The 19,250-nt window shown below is 27.2% G+C and overlaps 1 protein-coding gene across 1 annotated transcript in view; it reads left to right on the top strand.

Annotated features, from left to right (window-relative positions):
• Positions 1 to 19,250, top strand: part of LOC129960283 (neurabin-1-like) — a 65,503-nt gene that overhangs the window by 31,045 nt on the left and 15,208 nt on the right. The window contains exons 11-16 of the mRNA XM_056073587.1: positions 1,069 to 1,233; positions 2,882 to 2,935; positions 3,484 to 3,701; positions 7,572 to 7,668; positions 12,628 to 12,760; positions 15,995 to 16,221. Coding sequence (XP_055929562.1) covers positions 1,069 to 1,233; positions 2,882 to 2,935; positions 3,484 to 3,701; positions 7,572 to 7,668; positions 12,628 to 12,760; positions 15,995 to 16,221 — 894 coding nt within the window. The remainder of the gene's footprint in view (positions 1 to 1,068; positions 1,234 to 2,881; positions 2,936 to 3,483; positions 3,702 to 7,571; positions 7,669 to 12,627; positions 12,761 to 15,994; positions 16,222 to 19,250) is intronic.

The raw sequence follows: 19,250 nt of genomic DNA, 5'->3' as shown, positions 1-19,250 counted from the left end.
AACAGATATATAATGTTTCAAATATGAGGATTCTGTTTCATTCAATTTACAGACGTATTTTAAATTTGTTTGCTTGTTATTAAGAAACGAAGCACATAATACATACTTTCTGTTACATCAACATTGATATATATAATATAATGTAATGAAACTAAACTGTCAAGTGTAACAAATATATTTTTGGTGTATTTCTAATTTCAATATATATATTCAGTATACATACATATACAATTGAATACATATGCTGTGAGCATTTAACACCTCTTTCTTTATCACAATTAACAGTGCATTTATTGATGTGTTTATGAAGCATAGGAAAGCGTGATTGATAATCTTACAATCCATTACTTGAAAATAATTTAGGATTTTAGCTAATGACCTGATTGAGGTCATTGGCTTCTTGTATTACTGAAGAAATTGTTGATTATTAGCAATGAATTTTTTTTAGCATTAATATGATTTCTCAATCTTTTTTCGTATGCAGAATTTGTAAAATATGACATACTAATTTTTTTAATGACATAATTTTTTATTTTTTCATTATTTACCCTTGCTCTTTTATTTATGAGATATTTTATCTAGAAACATAATCTGCAGAATATGAACAGCTACATATATATATATATATATATATATATATATATATATATATATATATATATATATATATATAATATGAAGAGCTATATTTATTCTTTGAAGTGCTAAACATATTGACTTAATTTTCATTTTCACTTTTCTACAAGTTTTTATCGATTCTATTGTGCTTCTGTGTCTTGTCTGTTATTTACTTATTCATATGTTTAAATGATCATACACATGCAAATTATGAATTTCTTTGTTTTTAATTTTTTATTGTAGTTATCTAGAAATGAAATCTTTAAGAGATTTATTGTTTATACAAAGGATTCGACGTTTTGCACGTCAGAGTAAATTGGAATTCAAAAATTTTAATCTTAATTCAATTTTTGCATTAGTTTGGTAAATAGGTGTTGATTGTACTGAATATTATTATGTTTACTACTAATACTACTATTATGAAGCTTCACATGAGCTAATCTTTTGTAGAGAGATGAAGATCAGAGTGGCGATAGTTCTCATCTCTCTCAGGGTTCTACACCAGAAGAAGGCGAGGATGCTCCAACTGTTGAAGTTTTTGATTTGACTAGTGGAAGTAGTGGCTCACTCTCTCCAGACACTGATGTTGAGACATTGCGTACAAAATTAAAAGAGGTATGCACATATGTATTTGATATTAAATCAAATTTCTTTTACTACTATGTTGAAAATATTTTAAATATAGAATTCTGTGTTTTTTAATAATGAACAAATTCATTCTCAAGAATTGTATACTTTTGTAGCATTCATTAGTATCTGCAAAAGTTGACAATTCTTTTAAACGTAATCTACAACAATACTCTTGTAAACATACATCCTACCAGAATTATTTACATTGGTCTTCATGCATGTCTAAATATATGAGTTAAATGTATGATAATGAAATTCATCTTTGGTTTGGCCATTTAAATTAAATATTTAAATTATGTATTAAATAGTTTCTTAATTCATTTGTAATCACCTCACTTTTGCTGTAAATGTTGTAAATGTATTTGATCAGAAATTAAGAATTCTACATGCATGAATATTTGGTGTTTTTATTAGCAATAAAGGCAATTCAGTTCTGACAATAAAAAATATTTTTTGAGTTGACTGATAATTGAACCGTGGAACTGAAAAAAGATTAGGACATATATATTTTACTTAATATTATCTAAATAGAATAATTTTTTGAAAATTATATGATTACATATAAATAATTATTTAAAATTCACCAAACAATTGAATCAAAGCTCGTGCTAATGACAAATAATGTACTTGCTTATGAGGTATTATTACTGAACTACATTTTATATTATTGAACGGTAGTACTATGTACCAAAAGTTTTATAAACCACTTAAATTTAAATTATATATATTTTTGTTTTATATTTCTTAACAAAATTTAGTTTCTTTTTTTAACCAGTTTTTGCAAATGCTGTCTGAAAATGTCTTAATTTATTGTATTAATTTATCTTGTTTTTAAAAACCACCTACTCGTTCGAGATTTTTTTTCAGTTACGGCAAAACATTCATTATATAAAATGTTTGTTATTTTTTCTCTTTAATCGTCATATTTTGATCAGAATAATTAATATTTTTGTAATTATACAAAATATAATGTTCATTTGTGCATAATAAATATTCATGTGAATTCTTCTTTTCATGATCATTAAAGCTGGCAGTAATAATTTTTAATCATATTTGTTTTTATGTTTCCACAATTCTTTTTAATTCTATGCTTTTTAATTAAATTATTTATTTAATTTTTAATTAAATTATTATAAATTTAATTTTCATTAAAAAATTATAAATAAAAAGTGTAAAGTGTTTATTAGAAACAAGAATGTACTGAACTTCTATCTGTTATATATTAGTGGTATGTTGTTTCTAGCTGACATTGGTAACATTTCTTGTTTCCAAAATAGGAACATTTAAATTATGGTGTTGATCAACCCTTTCCGGTCTTCCGATCCAAATGACATCATTAAAGTAATTTACTTTTACTGTCAACTAGTGTCATCATTCGCTCTCATATTGCATTTAAATGTTCCTGGATGGCAATTTGCTTTAGATAATTTTATTTAGTCTATTTGAATGAAATCAATTGATTGTATGAATACAATAAAGAGTTTTAAATATGTATTTCTAAATTGTCCTCATCCGCGATTTTATTCCTGCCCCTCACAAATAATAATGTGGCATTGTGCAGGTTGAGAGAAATTAGGTAATTAGGTTTTAATTTATTTTTACACTTAGAAAATAAAGCTAATTAATTTTTTAGGTTCAGTATCGAAGTGCTGTTGCTGAAGCAGATTTACAACAAGCCAAAGAAAAGGTAATTCCCACTTTAAGAATTTTTCTTTGAATTTCTAATAAATTCATAGTTTGGGCATGATTTTGAATTGCATTAAAAGAAGTTGTTGAATCAATAATGTGAGAAATATTTTTATCCATATTTTTTTTAGTTTTGTGTAAATTGCATTTACAAAATCAATACTTTAGATAAATTGGAATTAAAAATTGTAATCTTTCTATTTGATGTACATTAATTAATAAAATGTTCTAAATTGTGTTTTTCTGCATTTATTTATTACATATTATGATTATCTTCTTAAAAAGTAACTTTGCTTATATATATTCCATACATGGTTTAAAGTAAGTATAATGAATTCTCACATGATTCAACTGAAAATTGAAAAAGTGATTTAATTATTGTTTTTTTTTCAATTAATAACTGTTGCTTATATAAATTTGAAGTGATTTTGGGGCACATAGATTTTGGTTTTATTATTTAATATTAAGTGCTTATTAGAAAATTGTAATGTAAGAATTTTTACTCCGCTATTTGGAAAATCAGCTAATTTTAAGCATTTTCCATTTCAGTTGCAATGCTTAGAGAAAATTGAATCGGAGCGGTCAAAGATGTTGAAAAAAATAGATAGTTTGCAACATCAAGTGAATGAGAAAGAATTATCTGTACAAGCTGCAAAACAACAAATTGAAGAATATAAATTTAAAGTTAGCAAAGCTCAACAGCAACTTCATGAACTGGAAAAAAAATACAGCAAAGCGAAAAAAATTATCAAAGAATTTCAAAAAAGGTAATTTCTTTCTTATTTGCATATTTTGTGTTCTTATTGGAGATTTACTTCAATTTGTTTTATACTGAAACCAAAGATTTAGGTGCCGGATGATAACTGCATTAATTTTACCAGTTTTTTTTTTTAATATGGTTTTGTAATTAATGAGCAGCATTTTGCTGCATTTGTTAATAGTTGGTCTTTTCATAACGGTGAAGAAAAAAGAGGCATTTTAGATTAACAAAATTGATATGTAGTGAGATCAGAGAGCTTTCATCAGTTTGTTAAAAAAGTATTCTTCTAGAAAATTGTCAAATAGTTTTTATTTTTTACTAGAAAATGTTTTATTTTAGTAAAGTTGCCAAAATTTGAGCTTGAAAAATCCTCAATTAGTTTTTATTTAGGAGTCAGAAGTTTTAATCCCTGAATTTCTTTCCAATATGTCAAATCAAATAATCGAACCAACTGATTGAACCAGTAATCCTTCGGCCTAGTTGTTGGCATACTTATTATTATTTTTCATTGCTAAGTAATATGTCTTTCATATGAAATTTTAGAAAACTGTGAATTAAAATTAAATTTTTTTCTTAAAGAATAAATTTTTATATGATTTCATATGGTAAAAATGCATAATTTTTCTGGAATTTTATTTTTTCCTCATGGATAAATAGGCTTTTTTATTGGCTTGATATTTAATGTAAATCTTTTCCTTTGAATTTTTTAGCCCTTCCCCATCATTTTGCTTTTAATTTACATCTGATTAGCAGTATTTTCTTTTTGCTCTGAATTAAATGAAATTTAAGTAGAACCTTTTTTTAAAAAAATTGATGAAGTTAGGAGAGAATGTCACTATTAATTTCATTTCTGTGTTCGGAAACATTGAATCTAGTAGAAAGTGATCTTTTTTTCTAAGCTACTGGTGCTGGATATTTTTTGGCTTCTTTCATGTTATTTCAGAATACTACCTCCTCTCATCTAATTACAGGAGTTCTTCCAGTGGGCTAACAAAGCTACTAGGTTTTTATCTTCTGTAGTTAGCAAGGTCCTAAAATGTTTCTTTAAAAAAATGTTTGTCCCGTGCTTATTTCAGGTATTAAAAGCATGAAATGCAAAATTTATCGCACTTCATTTGTGTAATTTAAAATTGAATTTTCTTAAATTCAGTATAACAACAGGGTTATTTGGTTCTTGCTCTTGTATTTAATGAGAATTTATAATATTTCTTTAGGGTTTAAATATTTAGTCTGACGCGCATTTCAGACGTCACAAGTATCCCGAAACTATTAAAATTTGGTATAGACTAAGATTGGTACAATTGTGTTGTAAAAGTTTGGAATTCAATACTGATAGAACAGTGGTTCTTAACCTTTTTAAGCCGCGACCCAAATTTGAGAATTTGAGAACGATGATAATTTTTTTTAACTTACAAATTTTTTATTTATTTTTTTTAATAATAAAGATAAACAAAAGTACTTTTCGATCCAAGGAAAATTTAATTAATAATCAAGTGTTTTTAATAATTTTTATTGACCAAATTAAAATATATTTATAACTTTTTGAAAATATTTGACATTTTAACCTAAAAAAAAAAGAAATATCAATACATATGTTAAGTCTTTTAAATTTTAAATGCAAGTTATACAGTTTCAATGAGACCTTGTGCTTGAATACATTTTGAAAGATCTTCAAACCTCGGTTGAATGCTTGTCAAGGAGCACCTTATATCTATTTCAGGATTTAACTTGTTCCGGTAAATGTTTTTGATTACACACAGAGCCGAAAAACCAGCCTCACATATATATGTTGTTGCAAAGGGCAATAATACTTTTATTGCTTTTTTAACAATTATTGGCTTTTCGGTTTTTAATTTTAACCAGAAAGCACATAAAGATTCAGTGCATTTTGTAGAAATTGTATCGAAGTGCTTGGTCACTTTGTATTTCTATTAATTGTTCTTGAAATTGATTAATATTAACAAATTCCTCATGCAAATCACTTACATCAAAATTAAACGGCATTCGAACCCAATTATATTTGAAAACATCGTCTGCAAGGGAAATATCGATCAAAGTCTGCTATTAGTTTTTCTAAATGATTAATAATAATTTTCTGTATTTCAAAATCTGTGATATCAATATTATTGTCTTCAACAAGTAAATTAAGAGTCGGGAATGAAGCAAGTTTCTTTACTTCAACCTTATTTCTCCATAATTTGAGTTTATTTTTAAAACATGTCATTTTTTCAGTTAATTCAATAATAGTATGATTACGTCCTTGCATAGACGTATTTAGATTATTTATTTCAAATAAAATATCTGACAAATAAGCAACTTGAGCAATCTACTTCAACTCGGAGAATTTAGATGCTAATGGGTGTTTCTTTTCTCTCAAAAATAATTCACACGTACTTTTTTTGCTCTCGCTTTTTAATCAGCTGATATTTTTTGATCTTGTTAATCACATTCATTTTCGATTGTTGATATTTATTCAAGTCGTCATTTCTAAAATGTCTGAAATTTGGTGTATTACTAACTTTTTTGATTCGACTCAGCGCGACCCAAGAAATATGCTTCGCGACCCAATTTTGGGTCGCGACCCATTGGTTAAGAACCGCTGTGATAGAAGATCGTGCAATCATGATCCATACAGATCTCAAAATGATTTAGGAGAAGAGCAGTCACAACCAATATGTAAATTTTTAGCTGAATGTCAGATTTAACATTAAATAGTTAATTAAAAATTGTGACCGTCTTATTCCATTGCTTATATTATCATCCATCTTGCTTTGCAGTATTGGTGATCTGGGATCTTTTGGTGGTGATGGATTCCATCAGATACTATTTTCATTTGACAATCCTAAAATCGGAATTTTAATGATTGTAAAATGAGAAATTTCTGATACAGTGTGCTAAATGTTTTATAACATTAGTTTTAGATGACTCTGAAAATTCTGTTGATGTTCAGAATCTTTTTAATTTCATGATAGTAACTGGTTGGTGAATGTCATTTAGGAGACATTGTATGCTTTGAATGCGAGTGAAACCAGGCATCTTATAATTAGAAATTAAAAGACTGAAATATTTTATTACTCGTAGATGTTAAAAAAATTGAGTTTTAGTATTATTCAAAAGTACAAACGCTTGGTGAGGAATTTTTGTAGTCCAAATTATATTGTTTATTTTATCTTTATAGGATACTTTAAGTATTATAACGTTGGAGTTTATTTTGTTAATTATTCAAATTTTAACAAACCTAGTTTCTTTATTCTTCCTATGATTTTGCATTTCCTTTTTCTTATAATATTACTCATAAATTAACCAGTTTCATGGAAAATGCAAAGTAATCATCAATATAAATATGATTTTCATGCTCTTAATACAGTATATATCATAAACATGCTACATGTTTTCGCTGTATAATTCCTTCATTAAATTCATTCATGTCTTCATTCATTATTGATGACAGTAAAAGATCTCTATTTCACAAATCTAACATATTTTATTAAATTTGTTCATTTTGATTCTATAGTCTATGCAGACAAGGCCATTAGATTTCATTTGGGGATGCAAGCTCTCTCATCTCTTAAAACCTTAAAAAGCTGAATCTCAAAATATTAAGTCAATTCCTTTTTCTACCCTTGTTTGAATTTTTGCATAATGGTTAAGAAAATCATTTATTTTCCATTATTGGGGATTTCATTATTATATGTTTTCAGCTGATTAATTTACAGAACATGGAAACAGAATAAAGTATTAAAAAAAGTTGGAGTTTTTTCGCATTATAAAATTACTTTGAAGTATAAAATGTTCTTTAAAACACTCTCTAAATTTGCAACTGCCTTTAACATTTGAATTTTGAAACTGTTAGGTTGATTTTATATTTTGTTTCCAGAGAGAAAGACTATATTCAACAAGAAGATTTTCGCATGCAGCAGATGCAAGAGAAAGACCAGGAATATAATGCTTTGGTTAAAATTCTGAAAGACCGGGTAAATTTTGAAATTTTGTTTTATATGATAAGAAAAAATTCAGCAATAATTCTCCTTTTCATTCTATTTGTGATATCTCTTTAGTTTGTAATTCTCCCCCCCCCCCTTATTCTTGGAGAGTCTTTGGACTTCTAAGGGTGACATTTTTGCTAGATAAAAGTTTTGTGAATAAAAATAACTCAAAATTTAAATTTGCAATAGAGAACTTTTGTTGACTTTTATGTAAGTTGAAAACAAAGTGTAAAAAATGCCGAATGAAAGGAAATGAGAATCCCACCTTGCTTTTTGATTTCTGAATTATTTATATACTTGCTAGAAAAAGTCTGCATGCAAACAGATAGCTAATATTTTTTTTAAAAAAAGTATATATTGATGATATCAGTTTCATTTTGATTTATTATGTTCCTTAAACAATTTAACTATTAATAACAATTTCAAATACATAGCTTTTATTGTTTAAAAAAAATTAAACTTTAAAAAAAACATAAAGGGCAACCAGAAAGTTGTGTGCACACATAAATGAGTTTGCAAAAATTGATTACTGTGCACTGTAAATTAAATTTTTAGTAGCTGGTTGGATAACCCTTACATCTAAGGACTTCTGTCAATCATTTGGTCATAGATAGAACCAGCATTTCTTCAGAATAAATATTGTTCCAGTATTTTCAGCATGTCTTTCGAGTTTATGCTAAATTGGCTTAAATAATCTTGTGTTCTAGTATGTCGCACAAATGTTCAATAGGGGTTAAAAGTCTGATGATTGTGAAAGATAATGTAATTGATTTTTGACATTATGTAGCAGCCAGAGTTTCACTTTGTGAGCAGTGTATTTAAGATAATTTTCTTGCATAAAATAAAAATCATCTCCAATGTTCAAATGCTGTGCATTCTGTTTCAAATTTCTTGTAAAATGTTTATATCAGCCATATGAATTAATGTTAAAACTATGAAGGTTCAGTGTCCACCAACGCTGGCTGCCGAACCATTACTTCTCTTCTACGGCATTTAACTTTTGGTACAATATTCGGCTTCCCAAAAGCCATACCCTGTTTTCGCCACACGAACTTATGCCTTTCATGCCAAAAATACAGAACTTGCTTTCGTCGAAGAAAATTTTTTCCCACAAACAGTGGATGCTTATTAACATTCTCATTTGCTAAATCTGAAATGTTTTTGCTTATTGAGAAATAATATGTGTGAGTTCCTGCAAGTTACACGGTCATGATAATCAATTTTTTCAAAATTTTTAGCATGGTGCCTTCATGAAGATTTTTTAATATCTGTCTTATCTAATTTGTAATTTGCGATGCAGTTATCTTATGGTTTTAGATTTAAAGGTGCGTCTTTCTTTCTCATGCCGTCGACTAGATGGACATTCATTATATGATAGATTTTGATTGATTGTAATTATTGATAGCACTTTGGATAGAGAAATGAGTTCTTCCAAGAATCCTGCCTGTTTCCCGAAGAGTTTTTTTTTTTTTTTTTTTCATTTCTTAGTTTTAAACTAATCTTCTTTCCCCCTTGAATAATCTCTTTCCTTTTTAAATCCATTGTAATTTTAACTCAGATTGTTTTCTTAAACCCATAGAAATAAGTATTTGCAAAGAAATTGAACTTGCAAATATCTTTTTATCATATTTGTATGGAAACTTTTTTTTTATAACTATTCATATTTCTGAAACTATTATTAAAATATAATGATTAGGTAAGAAATATAATAAATAAAAATAAAAATATTATCCTTATAAAATATTTTTTTATTCTTCAATATTTACTATTTGTTTTATTTGCTGACTTTTTCCGGCAATTGTTTGTAAAACTTTTCTAGTTTAAATTTTGAAATAGCTGAAGGAGAGAATACATTATTCTTTGTTACTAATGAGTTTATGAAGAAATTTACGTATTTCAGTTTTACATTTACTGTATTATTCTTCTATAGGGTATTACAGTGTATTATAGCAGTGAAAAAAGACTGATTACCGCATCTAATTTATTGTATATTTCTTCGAAAGTTTTAATTTGCTTTTTTTTTCAGGACGTTAAATTATTAGCAAAAGTAAAGTTATTATTAGCAAAAATAATTTTGCTTTTGTTTTTCTGTTGAAAATGCAAAGTAATTAAAGCCAAATTTACATTACTATTATGATTTTCACATTTTATGACTCTCTTATTAGAAAGAAAAAGAAGTCGACCGTTTTATTTTTCTCTTCTAAAAGCGTCGAGTCTGTTATACTACGTGTCACGAAAACGAAAGTATGAATTTTTTGTTATTAATACTCAAAGTTATTTTAAATTAGATGTAAAATAATAACCCGGTATTATAAGCGAGAGCTAATTTATTGTAAATAAATAAATATTATGCAAAACTTAATTAACTTTTTTACTTCTCAAAGATCTTTTTGTTGAATTAGGAGTTGTCGGACGCCACTATTAATATTTTCGTTACGCATTTTTTTGGGTTTGTGGTTTTGTTTTCTTTGAGTATTGGGAAGCATGAAATTAATCTTTTACTAAATTGTAGAATATTCAAAGTATCAAATGGACATTATTGTTAATATTTTTTTCAAAATTTCTTAGAAATTCTATGTATCTTTAAAATTTATCTTACATTGAGCAACGTGTTCTTGAAAAATTAGATATTAAACACATTACAATAATTTAAATTTGTTATTTGATATGTTATAAAACAAATTTCTCTTGTAATTTTTTGAAAAAAAAAATTGTAATATTTTTAAATGCTTTTTGATTCACTGTTTCTTTCAGAAAACCAAAACTATCAATTTCCGACGATTTTATCCCAGAGAGGTGATATACTGTGAATAAGATGAGCACATTTCTGAGACTTTTTGTTCCTGTAGATGGGTTTTCTAAAAAAAAAAAAAAAAAAAAAAAAAACTATGGAGATTTTTGAAAATAAGTTTCATTCTTTCTTGTGAACTGGCATCTGCAAAGAAGATTTAGCATTAATAAAAATTTTGAAGTCGGAAATTTAAATGAAAAATATGTTTCACAGCATGTAGTCTATGACTAGATAAAGCAGTCTGGCAGAATATACTCAGTAAACATTGCTTTAAAAATTAGATCTCTAAGATATTTCTGAAGAGAAAATGGTAATCCTACAAGGGCACAGCAGTGCTGGCATGATTTTAGTGTCAAAATTACGTATCAAATTTTTACTTATCTAAAAAGTTGCATTTCTTAATAATTGCTTTTAATACAGGAGTAAACAGACTGACAGAGACTCAACCTTTTTATACAGCTAATTCAAAATTTGTCACAGATTTACAAATCTGATGCTAAAATCATATGCTAACTTTTATTCCTCTAGTCTTTTTTTTATATATCGTATTTGCATGGATGTGAAGGATTATCATAGTGCATTAGAAGGATTTCATCAAAAATTTATTAAAAATCAGAGATATATATTTAAAAATTGCATGCTATGTTGCATCCCTCTAATTCACTATTTTTATCACAGATAAGACATAGGTAGACTGATATAATTACTTAAAAAAAAGTAATTATGTCAGGAATAGTCTAAAATATCGAGATATCGTTTGATGACTACAGTGCTTTGTCATGCATACTTCATATGCGAAAAAGTAAAGAAAGAAAAAAGCAAATATAATTTCATCATCATAAATATTATTCTCATTCATTTCTTCCAACCAGAGAAGTAAATTTCCTCATAAAAATTTATTTTAATTATTTAAAATTCCATTATTATAATTTTACTATAAATATTTAACATTTTCTTTTAGTATTGATTTGATTAAAATATTGTTGAACTTTCTATAAACATTGAATATCTAGTAACTTAATTATAAGCCTAGAAAAGAAACTTTTCTTTGTGAATTTTCTGTCCAATTAACAACCGTTTCCCTCTGAAAATTAAAGTCTTTGCCTTCTAATAAGATCTAATAAATTCTTTGGTTTAAAATTATTACAGTATTCATATCTCGCCAATCGGCTATTTTACAATCTGATTAAACAATGTATTTCATTCAAATTAAAATTAATAGCTCTTAATTTCTTAGGGTGGGATCAACTAAAAAGGCTGATTATAAATGAGGACTAGCTGGCTAGGCTAATTTGATAAGTAATAGGAAAGCCTCAATTTTAATTTAGAGTTACGAAACATCTAAAAATTGTGCTCCTCTTAAAGATAAATCTGAATAATCTTTAATTTCTCGAAATTTGAAAAAATGAAAATGAAAGAAAGCTTTTTTTGTTGTTATTAACAAGCTGAGACTTACATAATGTATGGAACATAGTAGATGGCTTTACTTAAGCAGAGTTTTGGGGATTCAAAATTTACTTTATTTTATTAAATGTTACAAATCTTAGAATGCAATTTGACATTTTAGAAAAAGGGTCCGTGGGAACCAGTTATTGAAAATTCTTGGTTTCCTTAATGGAGGAATTAACAGCATTAATATAGTTAATCAGTTTAGTGATTGGAATAAATTTGCCCTTTGAATCTTTTCTATCTACATCAGTGTTGTAAAAATTTGATAATAAATGCTCAAATTACAGATTTCAAGCAGATAGTCCCATTTTCAAAGTAACACACCTTACTTAGAGGTGTTCTGAGGATTTTGTTTGATATTTTTATGATCCAAGAAATGTTCTATTGAATTTTTTTAATCAGAAATGTGTATATTTATGCTACATTGTGGGAAAATTAAATATCTTTTGGATGTGCAAATGATTATTGCTACTTGACTGATGATTTTTAACTCTCTGCAACAGTTTCAGCATAATTTGAATAATGATGGTGGATTGCATCTACACCAAGGGCTGTCCATTTATATTTCGACATGAATGCCTTGCTCTAGATTTTCCAGTTTCTCTTCTTTTATATTGATTAATTTTATAGATTTTAGAAATTTTTAGTTGCTTTTCGCAATCAAGTATTTTTTTTATTTCATACATTTATTTTTTTGTTTATTTCAGGTTATATTACTGGAACATACCTTAACAGAAGTTCAAAAGTCTGCAGGTCTTCCTATTGAGCTTCCATATGATGTCCATCAACTGACTCCAATATTAAGGAAAAAGAATGGTGTACAATCAGAGTCAAAGCTAAGTAAGTAAAAAGAAATTTAGAACAGAAATTTATTTTTTTATATGTGGTTTTTGAATGTACTTCTTAAAATGAAGTACTACTTGATGGATGTTCCTAAGTTATGAAATGGATGCTATATTAATTGCATATTATCTGTATGTATTGCATTTATAGTCTAGTTCCTTCCAACTTAAAAAATGTTTCTCTGAATTTTATACATAATTTTAAAAAATTGTTTTCAGATATTGTATAAAAATGAATTTGGTGATGCTCAACCTTTGGATCATAATGTTAAATGTTGTGTAGAAGTTTTCAAAAGTCCATTATTTTTATCAGGAATAACATGTATAGGTCGTACTTCATTTTTAAAATTTCTTTAAGTGTTCCTCTGAAGAAATCTCTATTTAATAATAATTTATATGTATATATTCATCTTTGAGAATTCATTTTGTGTTTATGAATAAGATGTGACATTTTCGGGTACATAATTTGCTTTAAAAAAAATACTCATTTTTTGTATGAAATGCTCAAATTCTTATATTTTCCGTTTTAGTTTCATATTTATAAAATTTTTTAATAAAAGCTTTATAAAAAACAGCTTCCGTTGTGCTTATTTTAGCAGATGAATTGCCTGAGTGCTATGGTCATAATTCAAATACGAAGTGGAAAATGAAATGCCAGTAGTTATGAATCTGTCAATATAGCTTGAAAATTCTGCAGTACATTTTTATGAACTAAAATTTATTTAGTTATGGTATCAGTATATCAAAGATCCCTAAAAAGTGTTAATTTGTCTTAATTTTGGGTGTTAGATAGAATTATCTGTATGTATGATTTTTGAAGCTCAGTTGTGGCCCGAGTTTCAAAAATCATTTTTACTTACAGTTTTCCTAATTCTAAAGCATTTTCTGCTTGAAATATCTGGTTCGAATTATGCCTGATATAAACCAAAGCCTGTATCTGTCTTTCACATTTGTTCTTATACAAGGTCACCATAAAATAATTTCTTTATAAATTCGTTAATACTTATACTTGATAATACTCAAGTTGTAGGGCGGCTACAAATCATTCGTTTAATGCGGAACCTCTTATGACAGTATTTTGGTAGTGAGGAAGTTATCAGCCATAAAATTGAACAAAATGGCAGCCCCATTTCTCTGACATTGTTGCAGATGATTTTAAATGTGGGGTACCTTAAGTTTGTTGTACATGTGGTGGCGTTATAAGCTTGTGTTCCTTGAAGGGGACTGTAAGATGGGCTGTTACAAACATCTAGATTGTTGACAGTTTATTCACAGCAATAGAGAATGTCTTGCACTAGGTGCAGTATCTTTTACATAGGAAAGATTAGCTCACTGAAATTTTTGCACATAGTTGGGAAATTGTAATACAGAATAATAAAAGATCATTTTCTGTATATTTTATACTGCCAAGTTATTTATTTATAAGTTATTTATTTCTGTATGAGCACTTTTTATTATTGAAAATTAAATTTTCCATAAACCATTTTCTGCACATTCTTTATAATGATTTATCCTTTTCATTTCCGACTAATTCAAAATCTGCTATTGACAACCTGTAAGCTATTTTTTCCCGGAATTTATCTTCCCATGGCTTCCAGTGTCTGTATATGAAATTTGGTTTCATTCCATTCTTTACTTTTATCTACAAATGTCTCCAAACAGGGAAGGTTATTTTGTAGCCACCCTGCATTTCTTTAAAAGTGATATAGACAAGAAATAAGTAAAAATAAAACTTAGCCTAACATGCAGTTTTAGTTATAAAAATTTAATAGATAAATTATTTTGTATCTTTTTTTGTTGCTTTATTTTTGTTGTGTAATATCTTTTACTAAAGTTTTTGCATAGCTGAGTGATATGGTGTTGTTTGCTCGGAGTTATATATTACATGTTTTATTTCAGAAGCATTGATAGATTTCATGATGTAAAGATTATGTAAAAGCATATTTTCAGATTTTGTCAAAGTATGGATTTCCCCCCATTTTTATTATATATTTTTTAAAATTTTGCATTAAACATTTTTTCTTCTGATTGGTTTTATACTTGAGAAGACAAATGATGATGACAGATTATGATTGAAAAATATGAACAAAAATTTGAAATTGTATAGGATTATTACTCAGCACAGTTCTAAAATAGATTTAATTGTAAAAAGCTGAGACAGTAATCAACTTTTATGAATGATGAAGAGTTTATGAACATGCATATGGCTCTTTCTTTTCCTCTATTCAGCAATAAGTTTTGAAATTTTTATTTAGCAATCCATTTTTTTAAAAAATTTTAGATCATTTGTTTCAATCTGATTTTTAAGATAAGTTTTAATTTGAGTATTCCAGAACATTATTTTAACTATGGGATTGCAAAAATCTTATTTTATTCAGATTTTTTAAATACTGGAATGTAGCAGCCGAAATCTACTAATATTTTCTTTTAAAATTAATTTTATTTTGTATTTGACTTTGCATTTCCGCCGAAATGTGGAATTCTGCGGTATTTCAGAATCAATTTTTATCGTTATTGAAATCGATTAGTTTTTTATGTAGTTTTTCTATAATATTTTTAATACCTCAAACACTTTTTGCATAAATTTATTCATTTTATTGTTGTTTTGATCATAATGAATTTATAACTTGGCATTTATGTTTAGTGGAATTCATCATTTTATGAAGTATAGCTTTGTTTTGTTTCATGTTAATTTGATGTCTGATTTCTTTCTGTTGGTAGATTATGATTTGTTTCATACCAATTTTAGTAATTATTATTTCTTATTCGAGTGTCCGTCAATATTATGAATAGAGACGATCACACGGTAAGGAAACAAAACTTTTAATGTTTCTATATATTTATAAAGCATACTAAAAATAATATATTTTTTTATTTCTTAAGCATTCTACCAATGTACTAATTATATCTGAGATTTGTTAAATGGATAACAACCTACCCGTCCAGATGGTCACATCGTCTAGTATAAACAATAATATAATGAGCAGAAATGCTGCCTTGGGTTGTACTTCGTTAATAAACTCAGAACAAGTGTTGAAATTATGCACCATTTTCAAACTGCAGTTGAAAATTCTCTATAATTCATTGCATTACATTCACTAAATTTATGAATGTATATTCGAATTACATATTCTTTGAACTTGCATATTGTTTCAAAAGTTCTATAGCCCAAAATAAACTTGATTGGGTATACATCCATGATAATATTTGAAGCAATTTGACGTAATTGCAGATTTTGAACAAATTGAAGTTGACATGTCTGATGGTTCTGATTCGGAACATGGAAAGAGAACTCACAGTCCTGATGCACCAAGTGAAGACAGTGAAAAAAGGTCTACAGTTGAACGAAAAATTCCAAAGGAAGAACAGAAGAGTCAATCGCATCCACTTCCAGATCTTTTGGAAGCGAGTTCTGCCAAATCTTATAGTGAAAACGATGTTAAAACTCATGGATCTGCAGTAAGTTTTGGTTTTCAGTGACTTATACAAGTCCTAATGCAATTTATTAGAAAAAAGGAATGAAGAAGCATAGATTATATAAATTTATTTTATGTATATAGATAACGATTTTTTGAAAGTAATAACTTATTATTTATGTTTTCTATTCATTTTTTATATATTTCATTACTTTTTTTTACCTGTTATTTGTTGGAAAAACTAAACTATCTTTATTTTTATATTTTTAATTTCGCATCATACTTTGTGTTTCAACGTTATCAATTTGATATAATGCACTAAATATTTTAATTAAAAAATATTTGTAGAATGTAAATAAATAAGCATTTTATAATCTGTTTATGAATTTAATTTATTAGTTTTGCAACAATGTTAGTGGAAATTTCATAGGTTCCACATACTGTTATCTAAAATGTGACATAAACTTTATAAAATAATGTGACATAAACTTTATAAAAAGGTTATTTTAATTTTTCTGCATGCTTATAGTATATCTAATTATGTATTTTTGATTATATATATTATTTAAAACTAAACTTCTGGAACTCAGAAACTTCGGAATGTACTGTATTTTTAAATAAATAAAAATGCCTAACAATGATGCAAATTTATTGTAATTCTCTAAATGTAACTGATTACGCATTATGCAGTAACTATTTTTATTTCACAAAATAACTCCAATATAGGATGCGATGATTTCATAACCATTAAAAAGTGTCTGAATATCTAGATTTGTCACGATGGATTCATATTTTGAAATTACTATGAAACTTTGTAAATCGAAGCAATAAGCTGATTTGAGTTTTGAAAATAACCTGTTACATTGTTCTTTGTGCTCTAGTATATGTTAAATATGATGAATAATAAAAAAATGTGCTCTATCCTACACATGTTATTTTACAAAAATATTTATTTAAATGAAAAAACTATGTTGAAATTGAAAACATATCACCATGTTTTCAACTTGCCATATGTCATTTTTTAGCTGTGAGAAAAATTATGATTCTTATTATAATCACTACTTTAAAAATAAATTATGGGGTAAGACACAAAAAACATATAATAGATGTTGAAGATAATTGTTTTATGATTGCAGCCTCGTGTTTTTAATTCTCTATGTAGTGCATTTGAGAATTTATTTGACTACTTAGATGGTTTGCTTTATTCAGTTAATCATCCTGTTTAAATTCCTTTATTCGAAATATCCTTGTCTTTTTGAATTAAAAAACATCCGTGGAAAAATGACATGAATCATGATTTATTTATTCTGCTCTCAGAATTAATAGTAATCTGGAATGTTAACTTATTTAAGTTTTTAACTAGTGTCCATTAACATAATTATAACATTTTCAGCTGAATGCAAAATTGTACTTCTATGCATAGATGAATACTTAAAATATGAAAATTTATTAACTGACAGCTTATTGTATAGATGACACAATTTGAAATTCAGGAATATATTGTTATTTGAAATAAACGTGGTTTCTGAAAGTGATTCATTTTTATAAATTTAGAATCGTAGGAATCATTTCAGTAAAGAGCAAAAGTGGTACTAAATTGGTAAACACAAAAATTAAAAGGCAGACTGGCCAATATATGATTATTACTTGGAGTTCCATATCAAGAATTTTCAGTTATATTTTAAAGCAACAGTGCAGTTAATTATTATATAGTTTGGTTAAAGTCAGTCATGGCTAATAATTGCAATCCAAAACCATTTTCTCTTTCTATTATTTATAAAAAATAATGAAAGAATTGTAAGAAAGTTGATTGTAAACTTTCAGTTTGCAATTAGTAACACTCTCTGTTTCAAAGAACTCGAAGTAGTCATACTATTATTGCATGAAGGTCCCACAATGGGGGGGGGGGGGTCTATAGTTGATTTTCTCCGTTTTTCAAAGATCCAACTATGTTTTCGCAGCATTTGAACCTTGCATGATAAAACCAAAACTAATAGCAAAAATGACCGTCTTTAAGGGGGCGTTGTGATTGTGTACAGTTTAGTAAAAAAGAATGAGACTTATGAACTTATTATTGATGAATCCATATATAAACTGAATTATTTTGGAGGATTTTATCCTCTGAAAGGAATGAGGAACACTTTCCTTGAATGATGAAGTTGACTTTCCTTGTTCGAACAAAATTCTATTTATGCAGAAACAGCTTCATGATTTGCAGTGAAATAATCAAAAATGGTTGCATGGATTTGTGTACTCTTGATAGAGTTTCTGTTATCAATTCCAAACATGTAGACAAGATGTTGGAATCCCATATTAAATTGTTTTGGAGTTTTGAATAATTTTTTTTACTAATTTAGTGCTGTATTCGCCCTTATTGAACATCTGTAGCATCAAAATATAAAATGGAAGGTATCACTCAAAAGGATTGACTAGTTTACTAATCTGATCCAATTGTCGGATGTCTTAAACTTCCAAATTGCAGCATTTCAAATGCCTCCTGTGACATTTTGTAAAGCACTTTCAGAAAAGTCTCGCCCTCTCACTTTCGCCCTTCAATGAAATAGTATTTTTGACTCATAACTCTTTAAAATTGTTTAAACTGCATTTACTTAAAAAAATAATGTGGTTCTGAATTACAATTTGCACACATTGTACAACCTGTCATCCACTCTATTTGTATATTTCAAATTCTCTCCTAGCTCTTGAAGTATAGTTTTGTATTCATTTATAATTGTAATTTGCTCTAGGGAGCAAAAAATCGCAATTTTTATTAATGATATCAAACATATAGTATCTTTTTTGCTCTTTACCTTTTGTTTAATAAATAGGCTTTACAAATAAGTCACATTTGTTTTGCTTCTGAACTCTTTCTTTTCCTGAACTTACATTATCCTTAATTTATGGACATGAGTGTATATCATTGTGGCTTAAATATCTCCAAAGCGGTTCAGAAGCTTGGATAGATTATTATGCTTTTATAGAGTTCTTATCATTAGATTGGAGTTCGATAGGAAAGAAACATGTCCTCTCTTAGTATATGTTCAAGATAGGGCCATGATAAGAAAAATTTTT

Source organism: Argiope bruennichi, chromosome X2 (genome assembly GCF_947563725.1).
Source record: "Argiope bruennichi chromosome X2, qqArgBrue1.1, whole genome shotgun sequence".
Taxonomy (NCBI): domain Eukaryota; kingdom Metazoa; phylum Arthropoda; class Arachnida; order Araneae; family Araneidae; genus Argiope; species Argiope bruennichi.
This window is presented reverse-complemented; position numbering and strand designations above follow the sequence as displayed.